The following is a 27,196-nucleotide window of genomic DNA, read 5'->3' as shown; positions in this document are numbered from 1 at the left end:
ATTTTTGAAGTTTCAAGTATTTCTCAGATCTTTCAGAGCAGGAACCTGAGGCCCAGCAGGGTCTCACAGCCATTTCAGAGGTGAAATTGGGACAGGAGATATCCCATGCTTCTCTCTTCAAATGTGGATGTATTTAATGTATTTAAATGTAATTTAATTTAAAATGTAATGAAAATGTATTTAAAAACATGGGCTCAAAGAGCACGTCTAGCTTCACACAGTCCTTACCAGAATATCTTTTTAATGTCATTTTTATGTGATTTTAGGAGGGAGAGGAGATAAATACATGCGTTTGATATTCACGGTGAACTGGAAGCCGCTCACTTTCACGGTACAGGCTTTGCATGCTCTCTAGTAGTGGAAACCACTGACCTCTGGAAGGAAGACGCTGATCTGAATTTTGACCTCAGTATCTAGTTGCAGAGGTGTGAGAGGCATCAGGGCCTTGTTTTGTTGTGGTTTCTGACTTTTAGGCTGGGGCCTTCATTCTTTCCCCCTCTGACTTCCACATGCCACGTTCTTGTCAAACTACAACCTCATGCCCCCAGCTGCCTGATATATTTTGCAAAAGCTCAGGTGTAAGACATATTTATGGGCAGTTGATGGAAGCACACAGAAGTTCATCCATTCGTTCAGAGAGGCTTTTTTTTTTTTTTCAGTGTGGGCTCTGTGAAACGTTAGTCCCATATGCAACTGAAAGGCAAAAAAGGGCAACTCAGTGGTCTAGCCCACATAGGAAAAGTCTGTACTCTAGAACTGCCTTTAAGGTTCACCATGCACCTAGGGATGGTAAAGGCTCTGACAAGTCCTGCAGTGGTGAAGCATCACATGTCACTGGTTCTAAAGTGACCACATTTTCTGTTTTCAAATCTCTGAAACTAGGATACATTTTATGATCGATGCTTTGACAGAGTTAGAAAAAATGTTTTTCTTTCTTAGTGTTAGGTAAAATGCTAATGTTTCTTAGAAGTGTTAAGGTCTTAGAATAGATACATTGTTATATAATTTAAACAGAATTCCCCATGGAATTCTCTTTCCTTTCCTTTCTTTTTCTTATTTCTTCTTTTCTAAAGAATACCCTTGGGTACCTTACATTCAAAATGGATTTTCTAGAAACTAAAATTTTCCCTTGAGTGAAACCTTCAGTTGGAGACCACTCTGAGAACAGTCTTACTAATCTTTATCTTGTTTAATGTTGGGACGAGCCTGAGGGCCTTCATGAGAAAGAACCACCCCCCCCCGCCCCATGGCATTGGTTAGAAGGGTTTGTGGGGTTGAGGATCTTAGCTTCTGGGCCACAGAGAGTCGTGGTCCTGACAGCCCCAGGGTGGGATTCGTCACGGTGTCAGATTCAATAAAGCTGGAAAAGCACATGTTGCTCTCTTGCCTTGGTGGTAAGATACTCAGATTCATCCCTGACATTGGTCCAAGTCTACGTGGTATGCAGTTCTTTGAGCTCTTCTTACCTGACTTTTCTCTGTTTTTAATTTTTTTCCCTAGGATTTGATTCTTTTTCCTATTGAAAAAAAAAAGAGTTTCTAGTCTATGCTTTCCAATATATAATTTCTGGTTCCATAAAACAATGAGGAATGAATGACTAACCAAGCAAGTAAATACGTGAATAAACAAATACTCTGCTTTGAGAATCTGTGTAAATGCCATATCTCTTTAAGGTCCTGGTTTCTTCTCTTGAAAGACAAGCAGATTGGAAATAGTCATTTGTGCTGAGGAAGAGTGAGTGCTAGATTTGGATTGGGAAGGTCTAGGTCAAGGTGCTGGTTTTTCCAAAGTGCTCGTGTGATCTTGGTCGAGGAATTTTTAAGTGCCAAGCCTTGGAGTCCTTGGTGGCAGTGTCAGAATGAAACTCCCCATCCGTGATGTTGCTCTAAGGATTAAATAAAACATGCTCTTGGCTAAACACGTATAGGTTTTATGGTGCAATCTCTAAAGGCCCATCTAGTTCTAGTAGTCTCTATAATGTGATAGGTGTGTTAAGGGTAACACATTCATTGCCTTCAGCTAAAATGCCCAGTTTGTATCTTTGTACTTATTTTATGTTTTTCATTTTGGCATATGTATAAATATAGTTTCATGCAGATCTTGGCTGGTTTCCTGTGAGCCTACACGCTTTAGAATTTCTGTAAGAAAATCTCCCAGACGACAGAATGTTCTAAAGAAACTGTATAATTATGTCACATTGTAAAAAAAAAAAAAAAAAAAAGAACAGAAACCAACAACTAAACAGATCTTTGCATAAATCATCCATCTTGTGCCCTGAGGTGTCTTGGGGGAGAGGGTTCCTCATGTTTCAAAACTCAGAGGATCATTTACCTCTGAGTCCCTATGTTTTTATGAGTCCCTTTTTTTTTACTCTTCCCTGCATCTCTGAGTGTCTTATAAGCATACCCCAGGCCTTTTATCTCCCCTCTTTCCTCTCCTGCTCAACCATAATCCTTTCCTACCTCCAGACCAAAAAAAAAAAAAAAAAATCACTGTGAACCTACTGTTGTAATATGGCTAAAATCACACATACACACACACACACGCACACACACACTCATACACATATTCTTACACATACTTTGAAATATGAACTCCCAAGTCTATGTCCTAGCACCAGTATCAATAAGGTATATATCTTCATGGGCAAGTCACTTAACTACTCTAAACCAGTTTTCTCATCTGAAAATGGGAGCCATTTCTCCCTGTTAGGATCTTACATTAGTTTCTTAATGCTTTGACAATGAATCACCACAAACTTAGCGGTTTAAAACATCATAGATTTATTATTTACAGCTCTGGAGGTCAGAATTCCTAAAATCGAGGCATCAGGAAGACTTTAAGACCAGAGGAACAGCCTATTTCTATCCCTGTCTCTCTTGTGATTCCACATTGTATCTCCTTCTCTAACATATTTGTCTACTTCTTACGCGCTTATAAGGACCCTTATGATTACATTGAGCCCAACCCAGATAATCCAGAACAATCTTCCTATTTCAAATATCTTAACTTAAATCACTTTTGCAAAGTTCCTTTTGCCGTCTATGGTAACATATTCATAGGCTCTGCGGATTACAACACACATTCTGGGGGCACCATTATTCTACCTACTGTAAGTTGTAATAAGGAGCAAGTCAGTTTGTCTATAGAAAAAATATTCCACTAGACTGTGGAATCTTGATTGTAGGGCTGAGCTTTGCATATGTGTGTGTATGTGTTTGTATATACATATATTCATATAAATACACATATGCATGCATATGTATGTAACGTACATGTTTAATTTCTATGTAAAATTACATATGTATACGTTCATATATTTAAAATATATGAATATGTATTTCCAATGAATGACACATCAAAGTTCCCAGTTATGTAGTTTGAATAATAATAATGATAATGATAATGATAATAATAATAAAGAGTCAAAGAAGGGCCACTCTGTTGATTTTAAGAAATCTGGATTTAGAGAGAACTCCACAAGTAGAATTTGAGAAGCACTGGAAATGATTTTACTCTCTCTGGTAAATGCAAATGGGCTAACAGTTAAATAATCATAGAGTAATATATGACCATAATAACATTACTAATCATCAGCAGCAACGTGGAAATGGCACCGTGTGTAACACATTGTCTACTATATGATACGTGCGATGTTGTCCTTTATGTAAATTATCTCTATTCTCACATCAGCCCTGTGATCAGGATAACTATTATTCCCATTTAATAGATTGTGACACTGAGGCCTAGAGAAGTTAACAGATTGGATCAGGGTCATCTGGCTGGTAGGGGCCATAGCCTCTCTTTAAACCCAGGTTTAATTAGATCCAAACTCCTGAGCTCGACACCTTTGTCTTCCTTAAGTAAGGGGGCATGAAATCTCAATAAATTCATTAAAGTAGAAATTATACAAGCTATATTCTGCTACCAGATTGCAGTAATAGTACGTATTGTTGGCAATCTAGCTAGCAGATGAATGTCTCCACTTGAGAACTAAAAAACAAAAACAAAAACAAAACTAAGTAACACTTGGGGGCGCCTGGGTGGCTCAGTTGGTTAAGCCACTGCCTTCGGCTCAGGTCATGATCCTGGAGTCCCGGGATCGAGTCCCGCATCGGGCTCCCTGCTCGGCAGGGAGTCTGCTTCTCCCTCTGACCCTCTCCCCTCTCATGTGCTCTCTCTCTCTCATTCTTTCTCTCAAATAAATAAATAAAATCTTAAAAAAAAAAAAACTAAGTAACACTTGGGTGGAAGAAAAAAAATCGAACTCAAATGACCACTTCTTTAAAAATGAGTAGGCGCAAGAAGGCTGCATATCAAATTCGTGGAATATGGGAAAAGCAGTCAGAAGCTGCATGTCATTTACTAAGAAGCAAGACAGATTGAAAATAAACAAATAAAGCATTCAAATCAAGAAGCCAGAAAAAGAATTATAAAGCAAAGTCAAAGAAAGCAGCAGGAAGGAATTAATACAAATAAAAGCTGAAATAAATGAAATAGAAAAAAGAGAGAAAGCCTCATCAATAAAATGCAAAAGCCTGTTCAAATGAAAGAGAGAGAGAGAGAACACAAATAAACATATTAAGAATGAGCTAGGGACATAACCATAGAAGCACAGAAGATAAAACAAATTTAATGAGAATACTGTGTACAACTTTATACCAATAAATTTGAAAGTCTTGATAAAATGCATTATTTTCTTAGAAAATATAAATTACCAAGTTTGAGTCATGATGGTGTAGAAAATCTAAACAGACAGATAACATAAAATAAACTGATCAGAGAGCTAACTATCTACAATAGAAAAGAAGACATGAGCTCAGGGGATTTATAGGCTGGTCCTGTCAAATCATTAAGGAATGCATAACCACTATCTTGTACAAACTGAACAGAGAAAGAAAATAAAAGGGCAGTTTTCTAATTTATTCCAAAATCCTAGCAAAGTCCTAATACCCAAACTTGGCAAATATATATACTCATCCATTTAGAAAAATCTGGTAGGTGTATTAGAACTGATGAGCTCCTTATGTGGTAGGATGAAAAATCAAGTTACAGAAGTCGGTCATAGCTTTCCTCAATATCAGCAATAACTAACTAAAAAACATAAGGGAAAACCTAAGTGAGAAACTGATCCTTTTCCTGACATGGAAAAGATTATAATAATAGCAGCTATCACCAAATTCCAGACATAACTCATTTAATCCTTGCAGTGGCTCTATGAGGTGGGAACTTCCTTTTACGTAAGCAAAGGAAGTACAGAGAGGTTAAGCATTTTGTCCAAGGCCACACAGCCAATAGGAGACGGAATCAGGATTCGGCGTCTGGTGGTCTGGATCCAAAATGCATGTCTGTAACCTCTGGAGCATCATATGTTGCATAAATACCTGTGAATAAGCCCTGACATGATACGTGCAAGACTTTTCTGACCCAAAGTCTAAAACTTCATTGAAGGTTTTAAAGGAACACTGTCTACATGGAGCTGCAAACTATGTTTCTGAATTAGCAAACTCACAACTGTAAAGATGGTAGGATAAGGTAAGCTAGGTTGTGGTAACAAATGAAGCCTCCCAAGCCAGAAGCTTATACACAAAATTTTATTATAAACTTTCCATGCAAAATCCATCGTGACTGAGGCTACCCTCTTCCATCCTGCAGTATGCATTTGGAACCTGTGGTCTCCACACTTGCCGTAGCAAGAGAAGAGAGGGCTTGAGAATCATACAGGATGTTTTGGGGGGCTGAGTCTGTAGCAACATATTACATCAGCACAGAGGCCATTATTCAGAATCCCATCACGTGGGATCCCACCACTGCACGGGAAGCTTGGATGCAGAGTCTACGGTGCATAATCAGGAGGAGGACCCAGTGTGGTGAATAGAAGACATCTTCTCTGCCACGGTTGGCGGCAGTGCCCAGCACAGAGTTGACTCTCAATATATATACTGAGAGTTGAGATATATATATATATATATATTTTTTTTTTTAAATCTTCCCCAAAATTGGTCTACCAATTTAATGCAATACCACCCAAAACTCCACTCGGGTTTTATATGGAATTTGACAAGTCAACTCCAAAATTCATTTAAAGGGAAAAATAGTTAAGAATAGTGAGGAGATTCTGAGATAGAAAATCAGTCTTTACGATGGGGAAGAAACTTACTTTACTATATGCAAACCGTGTTATAAAGCTACAGTAATTCAAGTAGTATAGAATTATTGCAGGAATATACAGAAAACTAAGTAGGAAAAATTCCAGCCATGTATCCATGGTATACATAGTGATTTAGTATGTGACAAAATAACATTTTACATTAGCTAATGAACCGGATGGACCCTTCAGGTAATGATTACTCATTTTAAAAATAATTAAGTTAAAATAACCACTCTCACCATGGATGAAATTAAATCCATACAGATTAAACAACCAAAGATGAAAAAAACCCTATATATAACTAGAATAATATACAGAAATATGTTTTATCATCTTGTGATTTCCTAAGCATTGCATCAAATTCAGCAGCAATAAAGGACCAGGAGAGAAAGGTTATAAGAAATCAAAAGTAAGATTAAAATACAAGTACAGACTAGAAAATTTCAATATATATGGCAGGTGAAGGATAACTATCCAGAAGATATGCAGAGTATATACAAGCCAATAAGGAAAATGACAAGTATCACGATAGAAAAAATAGTCAAAGCATATGGATGGACAATCTATAGAAAAAGAAATACATATGGCTGTGACCGGAAAAGACAGTGAACCTCAGCAGTAATCAGGGAAATGCAAATCAAAACAAAAATGAGTTGGGGCGTCTGAGTGGTTCAGTTGGTTGAGCGTCCAACTCTTAATTTCAGCTCAGTCGTGATCTCAGGGTCCTGGGAGTGAGCCCCACATCTGGCTCTGAACTCAGTGTGGAGTCTACTTGGGATCCTCTCTTTCCCTCTCCCTTTGCCCCTCCCCCACCTCAAATAAATAAATAAATAACATCTTTTTCAAATTAGTTATTTTTTCCCATCCCAGATTGGCAATAATGAATATGAAAGATATGGGGAAATGGGCTCTCTCATTCATTAGTGATAAGATTGTAAACTGGTAGAGCCTCTATAGATAGCCATTTAGTAGATCTACCAAAATTTTTTAATTCACGAACCACTGACCCCGCAATCCCTCTTCTAAGATTTTTTTTATAGAAACACATACATGTGCACAATGATATATGTTCAAAGATCTTCATTATGACCATTTGCAATAATAAACAGCTTATAAAAAACCAAAATGCCCGTCAGTAAAGATCAGCTAAAAGCATTATGGTACATTTATACTGTGCAATGCCAAATAACCATCAGAAAGATAGATATATATAAATACTGATTTGAAGAGATCTCTAAGAAATAGTATTAAGTACAAATGCATATCTTATAACAATGTATGGTGTACTTATGAGTTTATTATGAAAATGTATATATGTGTAATATAATTTTTATTATATACATGATATTGTACTTCTAAATGCATTGAAAAAAGCCTAGAAGAATATATAATAGTTAACCATGATGACTACTGAAATAGGAAGTAAGAATATATGTGGAGGGGGCGCCTGGATGGCTCAGATGGTTAAGCATCTGCCTTTGGCTCGGGTCGTGATCCCAGGGTCCTGGGATTGAGTCCCACACTGGGCTCCCTGCTTGGCGGGGAGGCTGCTTCTCCCTCTCCTTTTATTGCTCCCCCTGATGTGCTCTCTCTCTTTCTCTGTCAAATAAATAAATAAAATATTAAAAAAAAAGAATATATGTGGAGTGGAAAAGAAGAACTTCCATATTTCACTCTATAGACTTTGATAATGTTTAATCATTTACAACAAAAATAGGTATTCACAGGCACACACACATGTGTGTGTGTGTTTGTGTGTGTGTGTGTGTGAAGAGAGAGAGAAAGCTCTACTACAGTAAACCATTTCTCATACTTACTGGGAGCCTCCTAGGATAAATGGATGGAACTAGACTTTATTAAGAACTTACCATATACTCTGCCCATTCATACAACTCATATCATGTGTACTGCAACTTAATCAAGGGAAAGTTTAATTACATTTAACAAATGCAAAAATAAGTGGGGGATAGACTTGATGAAGTACCCAGGACAGTCCTTCTTCCAAGAACTTTCCACTGTACTTGGGCAGGAGCATGTAAGCATGCTAAAGACAATTGGTGCATCTGTGCAACACATAGGAAGTGAGAGGGGCACAGGGAAGAGTGACAACTTGCTTCATGTGTGAGATGTCCCTAGCTTTTCACGAGAGTGATCTTGGGTCAGGTTTTCAGCTCTGCCTCTTTACTTCCTGCCTTCAGTTGGGTTCCATGTCTCTGATATCAGCTACTGGTTCCTACAACCCAGGAATATTTCCATCCCAACCATCTCACAGAGCCTCTCCCTTCTTCCATATGAGTACCTGAGTATCTCTGCAGTCAAATTCAATAGATGTTTCACTCCACCTCCTTGAGAAAAGGCAAATAAGAGACTGCCTGCTTTCTACTGCCTCCAACTGGCACAGACTAACCAGGGTCATGTTATGCAAATAGAAACAACTGGATTTGGAGAAGAGTAGAAAAGAGTGCCTTTGTTGCTAAACAGACCTGAATTTGAAAGCCACTTTGCCACTCGCTCACGTTGTGACATGCTTTATACTTCCTGGCTCCTCATTTTGATTCTGGGTAAAGCAAGAATGATATTACTTGTTTTCATGGTTAGAAAATAAATATACAAAGTACCTACAGAAAGTATATGCTCAGTATATAGAAACACCACCATTGCCACCATTATTGTAATTATTTTGTGAACTACCTTGCAATTCTTGTTTTTGCAGCCAATGTATTATAGGACCTTGTAGCTGCCTACTGAATTAAGATATGATAGGAGTTTCTACCCCATTTTACAGATGAGGAAACTGAAGATCAAATAAATTAAATGGCTTTCTGGGGTTCACATAGGTCCAAAGGAGCAAAGATGACATTTATACCTGTTTTTCCAGCTGAGCAGCCTATTCTCTTGTGTGTCTTATCTATTATGTGTACCCTATTCCCAGTGCCTAGCAAAGGATCATGAACAGGTAGACCCTAAAAGAATTCTAGTTTCTGGATTGATTTTTTCAGGGGTTGAGACCTCTGTTTCCTTCCCCAGGCCTAAGAGATACCTTCCACTGCGAACATCTCCAAATTGCAAATATTATTTCAACACCCCATTCAGATGCCTGTTTGGTCCTTAGAGGAGATCTGTTTGGTCCCTGCCTCAGAGGCATGTTAAGTGCCCTTCTGCTGTTAAAATTGGGTAGTTAGAGGCCAACAGAGGCTGCTAAGATTGCTAATTGAGCAGAAGCAATGGCTGCAGCTCTGTGAGCTGTCCGTGGTCCTGGAAGGATCACCTCTGAGTTACAAGGACAATAACAACCTTGTTTTTGCTACAGTCTTCAACCTTGGTCGACAGATACACTGGGAATAGATTCTGGTTCGAGAAACTAGTTGATAATTCCCTGTGAATTGGTCTGTCATGCTTTTCAAAGTCGGTGTGTTCATGGAAAACAGTTTTTAAATTTGCTTTGTGCGTAGATGTGCACTCTGGTTTCCCCCTCGACTCCTCCAAAATGTCACAAATGACTTTCCCTGAATTTACTAATTTGCAGGATTAATGTGCTTCTCTCTAGACACCTGTGCCCTAGATAGATTCCAGCCAGAATAGCTGTCTCCATTCCTAAACTCTGACCTGTTTTGCAGGCAAAGGAGGCCCTGGTTTTAGGTCACCCACAGTGGGGGCATCCAACATGCGGAGCTAACTCTCGGCTCTGTTTTATCATGCAGTTGTGTGGAGGAGTACAAGCTGGCTCCTGATGGAAAATCCTGCCTAATGCTCTCAGATGTCTGCGAGGGCCCCAAATGCCTCAAACCTGACTCCAAATTCAACGACACCCTCTTTGGAGAGATGCTACATGGTTACAACAACCGGACCCAGCATGTGAACCAAGGCCAAGTCTTCCAGATGACCTTTAGGTATGGGGCAGACACTTGCACTTCACTGGTCAAATCAGCAACCCAAAATCTGGGCAGGGGGAGGAAGCCATGGGCACCATGGAGTTGAGTTCTTTTAGACTGGCCAGCATCTCCCCAGGCTTACTGATGCCTATCCAGAGAAGTGTTAGAAGTCAGCAAAATTCATTCCATGAGGTTAGGTTCATTTTCCACTGACCTAGTCCTTATTCATAGTACTCTTCCATTTTTCTAACTCTATCCACATTTTTTTTAAAATCAGTCTTAAATCATCCTGTAAGTATTGTTAATGGAATTTTAAAATGTTTAAATTAATCTTTCAGTCTATTAAAAATTAAGTATCCTATGTAGGCTATTCAGGCAGTTCAAAAATAAAGACATTTAATGAAGTAGAAAATAAAATTCCCATCACCCAGAAATACCCAGAATTAACATTTTCTTGAACATTCTTAAAATGCTTCTCTCTCCCTCTTTGTCTATCTGCATGCACGTGTGCATGCGCACACACACACACTCACACTCATGCCACATCTCAGTAAAGCTGTTTAGAAATTGCTGTTTTTTTCACAACAGTATCTCAAAGACCTCGTTCTCTGTTAATAAATATAGAGGTATCTGCAAAATTGAAAGATAAGGCTACTCTCATATAAGAGCAGACAGAATGGGGCCTGGGTTGGCCAAATTATATAAAGATTAAACATGAAGTCTCATTTTGAAAGCCTCCCTGGGAGAGTCAAAAAAGCTGGATTTATTCATGCCTTAAAATCTGAAGAACCATAAGATGGTAGAGTGGGAAGAATTGTTCCCTGTATAAGAAATGCCTATCTTAAAAAATAAATAAATAAACTGTACTTTTAGACAGTTTCGCAGGAAAATGTAATAGGGTATTATCACAAAGCAGGGTGCACCCCAGCATTTGAGGTCATGTCAACAAATCCAGAACTGCAAAGGAATATCACTATTCTAATCATCATCATCCCCATTCCATCACCTAATTAATATAGTGGTGTTTATAATAGGAGTGGTAATAATGACCAGTATTTATTAAAAATTAGTCTATGTCAGACTCTTTACCAAGTATTTTTAGTAATAATAATAATGATGATGATGATGATGACATTAATTCAACACAAGCTGAGGGCATTCTAAGCACTTGCCATCTACTAATTTGTGTGATCCTCACAATAGCCCTGGGAAGCACAAGCTATTGTCATCCCCTGTATACAGATGAGAAATGGAAATGTGAAGTGACTTTCCCAAATCTCCCTTCTAGGAAGTGGGAGAGCCAGAGTAATTGCATTTTATTTTCATTATTAAAACCCTTAGAGGCACTATGGCCTCTGTTTTATAGCTGAGAAGTCAACACCAGAGGTAAAATGACTTTCCCAAGGTCACCATCTAGTAAAAGGCTGAGTAAAGAATCAGGTGTAAATCTGGCTTTCTCCCAAGCCTTGCTCTTGTATCTTAAGCCAGCATACCTCATTAATTCATAGAACAAGAATGGAAATGTGAATTCTCTGAAACCATTCACCTATGTAGTATCACACGCTGCTTGAGCATTGACTGTGTCCCAGGAACCATGCTGGTTCCTTGAGATACAATGAAAAATGAGATAAAAGTGGCCCAAGAATCTGCTGCTTAAGTGTAGTGTGTGTCTGTGTGTGTGTGTGTGTGTGTGTGTGTGTGTGTATAAACTTATGTAGTTATTTAATTTGTGGTAGGAACTATGCAATAAAGGAACACTGTTGTTCCAAGATAGCCATTAACAGTGGGATCTAATTCAGTTGGAGCAGAGTAGTAGGTGTGCATCTACTGGATTAGAAAGCAATAACAAGACTTTGGAGTCAGCTTTTCAGATGAAGTGTTATTTAACTAATACCTGGAAGATGAGTGGAACTTCACATCGGGAAAGGTGTCAAGCAGAAACAGATGTTCTAAGAAGAAAAAGGACGTGTTCAGCTTTAAGAAATGCAGAAGTCTGCTGTGGTTTTGGCTGAGCAAGTAAGGGAAAAGTGGTGGGAGGTGAAGTCAGAATGGTCCATAGTGGCAGGTATTGGGGGTCTTGCAGGTCAAGTCTTTATTCTAGGAGCAAATGGGAGAACTCAAAACAGTTGAAGAAGTGGAGTATGCCATGGTTGCATTGCATTTTTCAACCCCGTGTTGGCTGCAATGGGAACTAGATGGCAATGAGGGTGGCCTGGAAAGGTGTGGGAATGGGGGCACAGTTGGGTACGTGAAAGTGGCTTCAGTCAGGATGATGGGAACAGTTTGGAGAGAAAGGGGGATTTTGTAAGGTAGTCGTGAGGCATGGCTCACAAGGCCAGTAAGCACAGCAATTTAGTAGCAGAGTTGAGTCCTTCAAATCCCAGTGGAGTTTCCTTTCTACCACACAGATGCTTAAACAGCAGCTGAGTGCTACTTTATTGGAAAAATCTGGGAGAAACTTAAGGATAATCCTGATGAACTACTCAATACCGAGAACCACAATGCTGACTTTCTGTAGTTTTCATGCTCTATGAAACTCTGTCTTGAGCGTCATGATGGATAAAATAATGCTGTGTGGAATCCAAAAGAAAAAAAAAATAAAATGTCCCTTGTTTTTGAGAGGGGAATTTATAGGCTTGCACAATGACATACACAATTGACAAAAATATGTGAAAATTTAATTTGCAAAGTGGTGTTCCAGTAGTTTTCAAAGAATTTCTATGTGAAGCCTTTTGAGAAGAATTAGAAGGAATGATAAGGAGTTTCTAAAGGATGAGGCTTGTGGACTGGAGTTTGAAGTGATAGCAAAGAACAATGTCTCTTGGGAGGGATAAGAGCTGGAAGGGCATTTTCTTGTCCAGGAAGGAGTTTGTAGAAGCCTAGACACAGATAAGCAGGAGTGGGGAGTCAACAGATCAGGTCTCCAACTAGACCTGCTCCAAATCTGGCCCCACCCATGACAAGCATAGTCCTACTGCCTCCTGTTTATTTATTTTTTTAAAAAAGATTTTATTTATTTATTAGAGAGCAAGAGAGAGAACGTGAGCAGGGGCAGAGGGAGAGGGAGAAGCAGACTCCCTTCTGAGCAGGGAGCCCGACATGGGGCTCAGTCCCAGGACCCTGGGATCATGACCTGAGCCAAAGGCAGATGCTTAACCAACTGAGCCACCCAGGTGCCCCATATTGCCATCTGTTTTAAAAGAAGCGTTTTACCAGATTCTGGCCACCGTGATGGGCACATTGCATGTTTTATGTAGTTTGATTTCTCACAGCAGCTCTCAGACTGGCTGGCATGTGATAAGTGATCAGATGTACTTGTAGTTTTCATTCTCTTATGTGAAGATTAGCTTGGTCCAAAAGAAGGATCCAAACTGAGTAGTAAGATGCTAGATCCTGAAGGAGTTTCAAGGGATCCCTGATCTCATTTACGTATGGGGAAGGGACTTGGCCAAGGTCACAAAACAAGTCACTGCAGAGCTAGCTATACCCTCAGATCAGATCCCAGCACGCTTGCCTTTCTACTCCCAACAAACTGGTCATTAAGAGAGAGCATGGTGCCAGAAAGTCTGGCCTGGGAGTCCCCAGGCTCAGGCAGAGTTTTAGCCCCATCAGGAATCTTTATTCTGCCTCAAACACTCTGCTCATTGTTCCCAACCCTTCAATCTTAGGTTGTTTCTAAATAGCCAGGGTCTCTGCCTGCCCTGATTTGCTCATTGTAAAGAGTATAGTGAACAGACCACACTTTCTCTTTTGACAACAGCCTCAAGATTTAGGGAACTCCTCAGACTACCATTGTGTTTGAGTAGCCCATTTCACATAAGCTCTCTTATCCTTCGCTCCTTTAAACTTTCTTTACAATTATTTCCACCCTTAGACTATGTCACCTCCTGGAGCCACATGCTAAGGCAGTTGACTTCCCATGGTGGGAAGGTGAGTGGCTTCTGATGAATCTAAATTTATCTCTTTCAAGTCTCCCTCACCGAGCCTCAGACTGGGAGGAGGCTGCTGTTCCTTTGTCCTCCAGTTTCCAGAAGGCAGGCCTGCAAATGTTTCAGTATCAAAGGCAATTGTCATTTCTCGCCTCTTCTCCATTCCTTTTCTCTCTCTCCTCCAAGTAATCTTTGGTCTAGCCCTCCAGAGTAGTCAGCAGGCACCCCACCAGCCATCCTGCCATATGCTACATTTCCTGACAACTGCCTGTCCTGGGATTTCACATTGTCTACCAGCTAGTCTCCTGCATGACAGCCACCACTCTGCTGTGTTCTCCTCCCTGGCCCTACCTCAATCCTCCCGCCTAGCAACTGCGGAGGGAAGATAGACGTGCATTCTCATTTCCTCTCTCCAATCTCCAAAAGAGCAACCTGGATTTCTGCTCTGCTAAAGGCCTCTCATTTCAAGTATCTAAACTGGACTGACACTTAACAATTAGTGCAGACATAACCCCTTATTGTACACAGGGAGAACGTGAGACCCAGAGAGGGGTATAACTTATCCCATGCTCACCATGATAGGGGGCACCTCTGAGACTCAAAGTTAGAGTCTGTGACTCTCAAATGTGTGTTCTCTGGTTTCTGGTTCTGTTGCAAGGGATGTGTATCACTTCTTCATCTCCCTTTAATAGCATGTGGTCAGCAGAGAGGGAGGATGCAGGTGCCATGGGGGATGACAGATTCTTTTTTTTTATTGTTATGTTAATCACCATATATTACATCATTAGTTTTTGGTGCAGTGTTCCATGATTCATTGTTTGTTCATAACACCCAGTGCTCCATGCAGAACGTGCCCTCCTCAATACCCATCACCAGGCTAACCCATCCCCCTACCCCCCTCCCCTCTAGAACCCTCAGTTTGTTTTTCAGAGTCCATCATCTTGGGGGATGACAGATTCTTAATTAAGGGGGGAACTTAGGCAAGAGCCACCCCCGAGTACATGATTCTGCAGGAACTTGATTCTGTTGCCGGCCACCTTCTCACGTTGCCTTGTGTAGGCTGCAGTCTGCCCATGAGAGATGAGCATTTGGCTATGCTTAGGACCCTGGCAAGCCTGGGAGTTATCCACTGTGTGTGAGGATTAAGGGTGGTACACACTGAGAGACCATACAGAAAGACAGAGATGAGGCAAGAGTGATAAAGAAAAGCAGTCAGAGAGAACAAGCAGAGATGAAAGGTGGGGGAGATGGGAAGGTTTGAAGGAGAAACCTTCATCCTCAAGTTGCAGTAGACTTTATTCCCAGGATGGGTGGAGGTTGTTTTAAGAACCTGGGTGGTGCCTGGAGAGAGCTATGGATTAGGAATCAGTTTCCTAATCAGAGGGACATGAGTGGACATAAAACTTTGTGAAACACTCAGATTCTGTACAAACACAAAGAGCCAAAGATCTCACTTCCGAATGACCCCCAAACCCAGGAAGCATTGTCAAGCTAAGCTGGTTCTAATGCCTTTCGGTGTGCTGTGTTGGTCTTAATGACTCATGCAGAGTCCCATTAGAATTCCCTCCTCTTAGCTCCCCTCAATGAGGGAATTAGTAAAGACTGCTGAGCGAGATAAACTCATCAAGGGTTGCTGGTATTTGATGTTTTGTTTGTTTTTTATTTCCCTCCCTCCCCCATCCTCATCCATCGTACTTCATTCCTATAAGAAAGAAAGGTCAACTTTGGTTATAGATTGCATGGATTTAGATAACCATCAGTCAAGAGCTCTTATTGAGCCCAGAATCTCAAATTATAGTGAGGAGAAGTTGCTTGGGAATGGGGGCTGAGCAAATTACAATTGTAGATTTTACAAAAGCCTCATCGAAAATAAGATGGTTCTGCCTCCAGTAGCTATTTCCCATAGGCCTTCGAGGATGACCTACAAAGAGCATGAGAAGCTCATGGAAGATTTGCTAGAAAGGTGCTTTTCAGTCTGGTCTGCTTATCAGATGTGCATGTTGTACAGGATAAGAGGAGAATTTAGGGTAAGATGTGGGATTTCAGGATGAGGCACCACCAACCCACTCCTGGTGAGACAGAAGGGTTCTCTTTGAGGATTTGAGAAAAGCTGGCTTTTGTTATTGGCACCCACTTGTTTCCCAGTAGAGGGTCCTGAGTCACATCTTATTAAGTGGCCTCCACAGCTGTTTTTCTAGTGCCTTCCTGGGCAATGATTAATGATACGTGCTGCTTCTGGATCCTTCCTTTCCCCTTCTTCTCCCTCTTTCTCTTGTCCTCTGCATTTAGCCATGTGCATTTTTGTTACGGGTCAGGTCCTGCATCACATACTTAGATGTTTGATCATTTAATTTTCCTGATACCTATCACAAAATAGCCCTTAACAACTTGATTTTCTAAAAAAAGGAAAGGAATGTACCAGCCAGAATGCATTAGGTTGTGCTCCTACCACATGCCCTGCACAGAATTGCAGGGGTCCCGTTCATTCCGGCATTTGGGAATTCAGGCTAACAGAAGCATCATCTTCATGTGCTCCCATGAACACTATGGTAATGGGAACGAAATCTGGCTCTCAATACTTCCTCCCAGGAGTGACATTCTGCTCACATTCCATGGGTCAAATCCAGTCCTGTGGTCACAGCAGCCCTCAAAGTGTTGAGCAGGGACATGAAATCCTATCATGTGCTGAGAAGACCCAGAAATATGTGGGACATCGATATGATTTACTACAATGAGGTACAGAGATGTTAAGCCAACTAGCCTAGTAGTTGTATAGCTATCACGTGGTAGAACTCGAGTCTAACAACAAAGCCCATCTAGCAGTGTACCTTTTGGGATGCTAGCATTTTCCCACTTGACATCACCACCTCTGAGAACTGTAATAAGACCTTCTAGTCTCTTCTTGACCATTTCCTTAATTCAACTCCCAAAGAATCATAGACTTTATAGATGGAGAACAGTTTCTATACCCCTTCTTTTGTAGATGAGATGTCTGAGTCTTACATTATTTAAGTGAATTACTTAAAATTGTATAACTAGTAAATGAGTAAGTTTTAACTTTTTTTAATTTTTTTATTGTTATGTTAATCACCATACATTACATCATTAGCTTTTGATGTAGTGTTCCATGATTCATTGTTTGTGCATAACACCCACTGCTCCACTCAGAATGTGCCCTCTTTAATACCCATCACCAGGCTAACCCATCCCCCCATCCCCCTCCCCTCTAGAACCCTCAGTGTGTTTTTCACAGTCCATTGTCTCTCATGGTTCGTCTCCCCCTCCAACTTACTCCCCTTCATTCTTCCCCTCCTGATATCTTCTTCTACTTTTTTTTTTAACATAAATTGCATTATTTGTTTCAGAGGTACAGATCTGTGATTCAACAGTCTTGCACAATTCACAGCGCCCACCATAGCACATACCCTCCCCAATGTCTATCACCCAGCCACCCCCTCCCTCCCACCCCCACCACTCCAGTAACCCTCAGTTTGTTTCCTGAGATTAAGAATTTCTCATATCAATGAGGTCATATGATACATGTCTTTCTCTGATTGACTTATTTCACTCAGCATAACACCATCAAGGTTCCATCCACGTCATTGCAAATGGCAAGATCTCATTCCTTTTGATAGCTGCATAATATTCCATTGTGTATATATACCACTTCTTCTTTATCCATTCATCTGTCGATGGACGTCTTGACTCTTTCCACAGTTTGGCTATTGTGGACATTGCTGCTATAAACATTGGGATGCACATTCCCCTTCGGATCCCTACATTTGTATCTTTGTGGTAAATAGCCAGTAGTGCAATTGCTAGATCGTATGATAGTTCTATTTTCAACTGTTTGAGGAACCTCCATACTGTTTTCCAGAGTGGTTACACCAGCTTGCATTCCCACCAACAGTATAGGAGGGTTCCCCGTTCTCCACATCCCCGCCAACATCTGTCGTTTCCTGACTTGTTAATTTTAGCCATTCTGACTGGTGTGAGGTGGTATCTCATTGAGGTTTTGATTTGGATTTCCCTGATGCCGAGCGATGTGGAGCACTTTTTCATGTGTCTGTTGGCCATTTGGATGTCTTCTTTGGAAAAATGCCTGTTCATGTCTTCTGCCCATTTCTTGATTGGATTATTTGTTCTTTGGGTGTTGAGTTTGATAAGTTCTTTATAGATTTTGGATACTAGTCCTTTATCTGATATGTCATTTGCAAATATCTTCTCCCATTCTGTCGGTTGTCTTTTGGTTTTGTGGACTGTTTCTTTTGCTGTGCAAAAGCTTTTTATCTTGATAAAATCCCAATAGTTCATTTTTGCCCTTGCTTCCTTTGCCTTTAGCGATATTTCTAGGAAGAAGTTGCTGTGGCTGAGGTCAAAGAAGTTGCTGCCTGTGTTCTCCTTTACGATTTTGATGGACTCCTGTCTCATGTTTAGGTCTTTCAACCATTTGGAGTCTATTTTTGTGTGTGGTGTAAGGAAATGGTCCAGTTTCATTCTTCAGCATGTGGCTGTCCAATTTTCCCAACACCATTTGTTGAAGAGACTGTCTTTTTTCCATTGGACATTCTTTCCTGCTTTGTCAAAGATGAGTTGACCATAGAGTTGAGGGTCCATTTCTGGGCTCTCGATTCAGTTCCATTGATCTATGTGTCTGTCTTTGTGCCAGTACCGTACTGTCTTGATGATGACAGCTTTGTAATAGAGCTGGAAGTCCGGAATTGTGATGCCACAAGCTTTGCTTTTCTTTTTCAATATTCCTCTGGCTATTCGGGGACTTTTCTGGTTCCATACAAATTTTAGGATTATTTGTTCCATTTCTTTGAAAAAAGTGGATGGTATTTTGATGGGGATTGCATCGAATGTGTAGATTGCTCTAGGTAGCATTGACATCTTCACAATATTTTTCCTCCAATCCATGAGCATGGAACGTTTTTCCATTTCTTTGTGTCTTCTTCAATTTCTTTCATGAGTATTTTATAGTTTTCTGAGTACAGATCCTTTGCCTCCTTGGTTAAATTTATTCCTACATATCTTATGGTTTTGGGTGCAATTGTAAATGGGATCAACTCCTTAATTTGTCTCTCTTCTGTCTTATTGTTGGTGTATAGGAATGCCACTGATTTCTGTGCACTGATTTTATATCCTGCTACTTTACTGAATTCCTGTATGAGTTCTAGCAGTTTTGGGGTGAAGTCTTTTGGGTTTTCCACATACAGTATCATATCATCTACAAAGAGTGAGAGTTTGACTTCCTCTTTGCTGATTTGGATGCCTTTGATTTCTTTTTGTTGTCTGATTGCTGTGGCTAGGACTTCTAATACTATGTTGAATAGCAGTGGTGAGAGTGGACATCCCTGCCGCGTTCCTGACCTTAGGGGAAAAGCTCTCAGCTTTTCCCCATCGAGAATGATATTCGCTGTAGGTTTTTCATAGATGGCTTTTATGATATTGAGGTATGTACCCTCTATCCCTATACTCTGAAGAGTTTTGATCAAGGAAGGATGCTGTACTTTGTCAAATGCTTTTTCTGCATCTATTGAGAGGATCATATGATTCTTGTTCTTTCTTTTGTTAATGTATTCTATCACGTTGATTGATTTGCGGATGTTGAACCAACCTTGCAGCCCAGGGATAAATCCCACTTGGTCATGGTGAATAATCCTTTTAATGTACTGTTGGATCCTATTAGCTAGTATATTGGTGAGAATTTTTGCATCCATGTTCATCAAGGATATTGGTCTGTAATTCTCCTTTTCGATGGGGTCTTTGTCTGGTTTGGGGATCAAGGTAATGGTGGCCTCATAAAATGAGTTTGGAAGTTTTCCTTCCATTTCTATTTTTTGGAACAGTTTCAGAATAGATGTTAATTCTTCTTGAAATGTTTGGTAGAATTCCCGTGGGAAGCCATCTGGCCCCGGGCTTTTGTTTCTTGGAAGATTTTTGATGACTGCTTCAATTTCCTTAGTGGCTATAGGTCTGTTCAGGTTTTCTATTTCTTCCTGGTTCAATTTTGGTAGTTGATACATCTCTAGGAATGCACCCATTTCTTCCAGGTTATCTAATTTGCTGGCATAGAGTTGCTCAAAATATGTTCTTTTAATTGTTTGTATGTCTTTGGTGTTGGTTGTGATCTCTCCTCTTTCATTCCTGATTTTGTTGATTTGGGTCATTTCTCTTTTCTTTTTGAGAAGTCTGGCCAGGGGTTTATCAATCTTCTTAATTCTTTCAAAGAACCAGCTCCTAGTTTCCTTGATGTGTTCTACTGTTCTTTTGGTTTCTAGTTCATTGATTTCTGCTCTGATCTTTATGATTTCTCTTCTCCTGCTGGGTTTAGGCTTTATTTGCTGTTTTTTCTCTAGCTCCTTTAGGTGTAGGGTTAGGTTGTGTATTTGAGACCTTTCTTGTTTCTTGAGAAAGGCTTGTATTGCTATATACTTTCCTCTTAGGACTGCCTTTGCTGTATCCCAAAGATTTTGAACAGTTCTGTTTATATTTTCATTGGTTTCCATGAATTTTTTTAATTCTTCTTTAATTTCCTGGTTTACCCATTCATTCTTTAGTAGGGATGCTTGTTAGCCTCCATGTATTTGAGTTCCTTCCGACTTTCCTCTTGTGATTGAGTTCTAGCTTCAAAGCATTGTGGTCTGAAAGATGCAGGGAATAATCCCAATCTTTTGGTACAGGTTGAGACCTGATTTGTGACCTAGGATGTGATCAATTCTGGAGAATGTTCCATGGGCACTAGAGAAGAATGTGTATTCCGTTGCTTTGGGATGGAATGTTCTGAATATGTCTATGAAGTCCATTTGGTCCAGTGTTTCATTTAAAGTCTTTATTTCCTTGTTCATCTTTTGCTTAGATGATCTGTCCATTTCAGTCAGGGGGGTGTTAAAGTCCCCCACTATTATTGTATTGTTGTCAATGTGTTTCTTTGATTTTGTTATTAATTTCCTTATAAAATTGGCTGCTCCCATGTTAGGGGCATAAATATTTACAATTGTTAGATCTTCCTGTTGGATAGACCCTTTAAGTAGGATATAGTGTCCTTCTACATCTCTTATTACAGTCTTTGATTTAAAATCTAATTTGTCTGATATAAGGATTGCCACCCCAGCTTTCTTTTGGTGTCCATTAGCACAGTAAATGGTTTTCCACCCCCTCACTTTCAATGTGGGGGTGTCTTTGGGTCTAAAATGAGTCTCTTGCAGACAGCATATTGATGGGTCTTGTTTTTTAATCCAATCTGATAGCCTGTGTCTTTTGTTTGGGGCATTTAGCTCATTTACATTCAGGGTAAGTATTGAAAGATAGGAATTTAGTGCCATTCTATTGCCTGTAAGGTGACTATGACTGTATATTGTCTGTGTTCCTTTCTGATCTATGCTGCTTTTAGGCTCTCTCTTTGCTTAGAGAACCCCTTTCAATATTTCTTGGAGGGCTGGTTTCGTGTTTGCAAATTTCTTTAGTTTTTGATTGTTCTGGAAGCTTTTTATCTCTCCTTCTATTTTCAATGACAGCCTAGCTGGATATAGTATTCTTGGCTGCATGTTTTTCTCGTTTAGTGCTCTGAAGATATCATGCCAGTCCTTTCTGGCCTGCCAGGTCTCTGTGGATAGGTCTGTTGCCAATCTAATGTTTGTACCATTGTAGGTTACATATCTCTTCTCCCGAGCTGCTTTCAGGATTTTCTCTTTGTCTCTGAGACTCATAAGTTTTACTATTAGATGTCGGGGTGTTGACCTATTATTATTGATTTTGAGAAGGTTTCTCTGTGCCTCCTGGATTTTGATGCCTGTTTCCTTCCTTACATTAGGGAAGTTCTCTGCTATAATTTGCTCCAATATACCTTCTGCCCCTCTCTCTCTCTCTTCTTCTTCTGGGATCCCAATTATTCTAATCTTGTTTCGTTTTATTGTATCGCTTATCTCTCGAATTCTGCCCTCGTGATCCTGTAGTTGTTTCTCTCTCTTTTTCTCAGCCTTTTTATTTTCCATCATTTGGTATTCTATATCGCTGATTCTCTCTTCTGCCTCATTTATCCTAGCAGTTAGTGCCCCCATTTTTGATTGCACCTCATTAATAGCTTTTTTGATTTCGACTTGGTTAGATTTTAGTTCTTTTATTTATCCAGAAAGGGTTTCTCTAATAACTTCCATGCTTTTTTCAACCCCACCTAGTATCTTTAAAGTCATGATTCTGAACTCTAGGTCTGACATCGTACTAATATCCGTATTGAGTAGGTCCCTTGCAGACGGTACTACCTCTTGTTCTTTTTGCTGAGGTGATTTTTTTCATCTTGTCATTTTGTCCAGAGGAGAATAGATGAATGAGAGAACAAAATGCTAACAGGTTAACAACGTCCCCAGCAAATATACTCTATACAAATCAGAAAAGACCTGAAACCAGGGGAAAAGAAAGGGAAAGAAAGAAAATAGAAAGAGGAGGAAAAAAAGAAAAAAAGATAAAAACAAACAAAAACAGAACAAAACAAAAATAGCAGAATATGATCAAATATGATCAGGCTAGTGCATAGATCACTGCCACACACTGGATTTTGGGCATATTTTCGTCTGTTAGAAGAAAGTGCCTCCTAAAATTTTAAACGAAGAAAGACTTATATATGTACAAAATAAGGGTTGATACAATGAAGGGATGGAAGATGATTGTAAAGATGAAAAGTATAAAAGATTTTATAAAAGGAATTGATAAGAAGTTGTTTGAAAAAAGAAAGAAGATTTTTAAAAAAAAGGGAGAGAATGTGATCAGGCAGGAGACTAGAACAAAGCCATACACCAGTGATTTAGAGTATATTTTGATCTGTTAGAAGAAACTGTATCTCAAAATTTTAAAGAGAGAACAACTATATATATATATATATATATATATATATATATATATATATATATATATATATGCCAAAAATAAGGGTAACTACTATGAAGGGATAAAATATGACTCTAAAAAAGAAAAATAAAAAATGTTTTTTTTTAAAAAAAGGGATTGATAAGATGGTTGAAAAAGGGAAAAAGAAAAATTCAAAAGAAAGCAGTTAAAAAAATTAACTTTGAAAAACTAATGAATCATGGTAAAAAAGCCATGAATTCTATGTGCAGTATTCCCCTAGTGCTGGAGTTCTCCCATTCTCCTTGATCGGTAAACTTGGTCTTGGCTTGCTGGCTGTTCCTGCTGATCTTCTGGGGGAGGGGCCTGTTGCTGTGGTTTCCAAATGTCTGCCGGAGGCGGAATTGCCCCGCCCTTCTCTGTCTGGGCTAAGCAATCTGCTTGGGTTTGCTCTCGGGAGCTTTTGTTCCCTGCAAGCTGTCCATACAGCTTTGGAGGACCAGAGTGAAAATGGTGGCCTCCCAATCTCCGCCCGGAGGAGCCGAGAACTCGGGGCCCCGCTCCTCAGTGCGCCCCCAGAGAAAAGCAGTCACTCCCGTCTCCCCGGTCTCCGGCCGCACTCCGTGCTCACCCGGCCTGTGACCGAGTGTTTCTATCTCTGGCTCCCGACCCCGTGTGGAGTCTCCAAACCCAGCAGATCCCTGCAGTGCGCTCCCGCACCGCTCCTCCCAGGGGAGGAAGGGGAATCTCCCCGGCTCTGCCGCTTGTTGGGTCCCTGCTGGAGAAGCAGTGGCCCGACTGGGCTGCAGATCACAGTTTATGGCAACCCCGAGCTGAGAGCCCGCGCCTCGGCTCCGTCTCTGCAGCCGGCTTCCCCGCTGCGATACCTGGGAGCTCTGCCGCACTCAGGCACCCCCGGTCTTTCTGTGACCCCAAGGGTACTGAGACCACACTGTCCCGGGAGGATTCCACCCCCCGCCTAGCCACTGGAGCGAGCGACGTCCCTCAGCGGAGCCGGCTTGTAAAAGTTCTGATTTTGTGCTCCACGGCTCTATCACTTGCCAGAAGCCGCCGACGGAGGCCCCTCCCCCGCTGTCTATCTTCCTGAATATCACCTCGGATTCACTTCTCTGCACGTCCGACCTTGCAGTACGTGATCGCTTTTCTGTTCAGAGAGTTGTTGCTACTCTCTTCTTCGGTCTCCTGTTGAGTTCTTAGGTGTTGAGAATGGTTTGATCCCTATTCAGCTGAATTCCAGAGACCAGAGGAAATCCAGGTCTCCTACTCCTCCACCATCTTGCTCCATCCTCCGAATAAGTTTTAACTTCTAACCCCCAGTCTGTTGGGCTGCACTATATCTACTAGGAAGGCTTAGAGACTTATGATCCAACTCCCACACTATATAGATGGCAACATCAAGGTCAAGTTTCCATAAAGAATAAATGGTAGAGCCAGGACTGGAAGCTGTTTTTCTGCATTTTCACGTCTGGGTGTTTTGTGATATAACATGATCTTATTATAACAAGAGAAAGCAAAGGAGGCTGATGGTGGGGAGCTTATTAATTAAAAGTGGCATCAGCTTCTGATTTTCAAGGCGATTCCCAAGCCTCTCTATACAATGATATCCCAACTCTTGGCAAAATCCTTAACTTGCCACCTGGAGATGCAGCTGTATGCTACCTTCTCTGGGGGATCAACTGGTGAGACCTTGGAAGTGAACTGAGGACAGAAATTAGAGGCTGGATCAGAGGAATTAAGGGGTGATTTTCCCTGGAGCCCTGATTCTTGGGCTGGCTACAGAAGAATTTCTCTTTGGTGTGTCTCCAGTTGCCCAAGTTTTTGGACATATTCTGCAGGAGTTAAGGCCAATGTGTCCCATGAACCAAAGGCCCTGAAATCCAAAAGTGGAGTTTCTATACCTGTTTTGCCTCTTCCTGTTGGTCATTCTCTCCTGATTTCTGTTGCCTTTTCTATAAATTAAGGTTAGGGCAGAGCTTGGGTGAAGACTGAGGAATATAGCCTCTTTCTACTCAACCCCCATAGTCATGGGCTTAGTGAAAGCCATTCTACTCAACTGATCATAAGACTCACCTAGGGCTGTACCAGGATCTACCAATCTTTTTTTCTTCTTTTTTCTCCCAGATAAGGGGCCTGGGAAAGTGAATTGTCTTCATATTCCCAGGTGGCTCACATTATCCAGAAATCTGGGAATATATTGGCCTCGTGTGTAAGATGTTAGGCTTTAGAGTCTGAGCCCTAGCTTGCCACCTGTCAGCTGTGTGACCTTGGGCACATTTGTTCATTAAGCCTCTGTTTCCTCATCTCTACATTGGGAATAATGACAATACCCACTTCTTGATGGTTTTGTGATGATGAAATGAGATTGGCACCTGTTCCATCCCTGTTCTCAGCAGACAAGGAAGACCCAGGTGCCATAGGGTGCTGCCAAATCAATAGCTGGGAGGAATTTTAGTGAAAAGGCCATCCCCATATACATGATTCTGCAGGAACTTAATCCAGTTCCTAGCTGGGACCCAACACAAAGTGTCAGGCTGCCACCATGAAGAATAATGAGGTCTAAATCCCAAATCTGCCATTCTGTAGCTGTGTGGCCTTGGACAAATCTCAACCTCTACGAACCTCAAGATCTTCAACTATAAAGTGGGGTTTTAACCTGAAAATATCCTCAAAGGGCTGTCATCATTCCTGCAACTTTCTCCAACCAACGTGTTTTAGTGAATGCACTGCTTTGGTGAAATGCCTACAGTAAGGGCAGAAACACAGCCCTGCATGCTCTCTGGCTCTATGGGAGGTGGACAGCTCAGCCAGCAGTGTGGAATAGGCAGCAGCCCAAGGTCTCCTTCTTTTGGAAAGACATAATCTTGCTTATGTGTTGTATCACCTGTATCCTATAGGATAGCCCATTTGTTTCTGTATGAATGACCTACAGGGAAACACATCCAGTCAGGAATGTGGGATTTAGATGCTCATGCCTGCTGTGTGGAATTTGATAATGGGCCAGGGCCTATGCCCAAAAGTTCTAGAAGTGTGGAACACTTCTGTGTTAAGATTAAAAATACATAACAACTAGCTTAGAAGTAGCCTAGACCTGTAGGAAAGGATATCCCTCCAAACACAGTGAAGGTTAACCAGTAAGTCCTATGGTCTGCATGTCAGTCTTGCTCAGCTCTTACTTTTCTTTTTGATAAATTTCCCAATATCCCTATGCATGATGGATACTGTAAAGCTATTTTTTCTGTCCTTTCCAAAGCCTGACTTTAAGGGGAATAGGCAGATATTTCTCCCATGACACATGTGCACAGAGCAGGTTGACTGCCTTACTTTTTACATGAGAGAACAGAAGCTCAGAGAGGTGAAGAAGGGCACCCAAGGTCACACAGCTGGCATGTGATAGAGCTGAAAGCCTCCCCTCCTCTCCATTCCATAGGCTCTAGATAATGTTGCAAGAGCACGTACACATGGCTTGAACCATATGATCCCCAAAGAGCAGGAAACCAAGTAATAGCTCATCATCATTAAGCTACACAAAAATCCTATCTAAAGGTCGGACTTTTCCATACGTCTGCTTATAGCCAGGACGCAATACACATGAAATACACTAGTGATTTTCAATCTCTAATATGCATACAAAACGCCAAGGAATCCTGCTAAAATACAGACCTAAGACTCTGCTTTTCAAATGAGCTCCTGGGTCTGAAAACCAGCATTGAATAGCAAGATGTTAAACTGAACTTGTCATGAGATGTGAGCCCAGATGATGCCTGAGAATGGAGAAGGACTTGGCGAGAACCAAGTCCAAGGCCAGTGGCACTTAGAAGGCCATGAAATCCCAAAGGAGTCTCCTTCCAGAGTGAGTAAGCACAGAGCCTGTATTTTGGATTTGCAGCAGCCAGGGTGACAATCCTGCCTTGTCATCCAATCCTGTCCGCCTCCTATAGACCCACCCCCTAGTGCATAATGTAGCACAACTTATTTTCTCCATCCGTCAATCCATCCATCCATCCATCCATCCGTCCATCCATCCATCGGCTCTGCTTGGTGATGCTTACGGGATGCTCTGAGCATCAGTCCCAGTGGGAGAGGCACTTATCCTGAGTCCAGTGTCCTGAAGCCATGGTTGGGGGCCCCCATCAGTGTTCCGCACTGTAATTCCGCCATCATTGGACGCAGCAGAGGGCTGGGCTGCAGTCAGCATCAGGGCACAGGTGGAAGGCAGACTCCCAGAAAAGTAGTAAGAAATCCATTTGGGAAGGGACACTGGCCTAAGTGAAGCTTTATTATTCTTAAGTGCTTAAAAAAAATCTCATACCCTCGAAGAATGAAGGGGAGTAAGTCGGAGGGGGAGACGAACCATGAGAGACGATGGACTCTGAAAAACA

The 27,196-nt window shown here is 41.0% G+C and overlaps 1 protein-coding gene across 3 annotated transcripts in view; it reads left to right on the top strand.

Annotated features, from left to right (window-relative positions):
* ASTN2 (astrotactin 2) overlaps window positions 1-27,196 on the top strand; it is a 904,520-nt gene that overhangs the window by 578,505 nt on the left and 298,819 nt on the right. For all 3 annotated transcript variants that reach the window (XM_028107899.2, XM_028107897.2, XM_028107898.2), the window contains one exon: window positions 9,853-10,041. In XM_028107899.2, the coding sequence (XP_027963700.1) occupies window positions 9,853-10,041 (189 nt within the window). The remainder of the gene's footprint in view (window positions 1-9,852; window positions 10,042-27,196) is intronic.

Source organism: Eumetopias jubatus, unplaced genomic scaffold (genome assembly GCF_037043125.1).
Source record: "Eumetopias jubatus isolate StellerSeaLion01/CBP00866 unplaced genomic scaffold, mEumJub1_p1.0 scaffold_15, whole genome shotgun sequence".
Classification (NCBI taxonomy): domain Eukaryota; kingdom Metazoa; phylum Chordata; class Mammalia; order Carnivora; family Otariidae; genus Eumetopias; species Eumetopias jubatus.
This window is presented reverse-complemented; position numbering and strand designations above follow the sequence as displayed.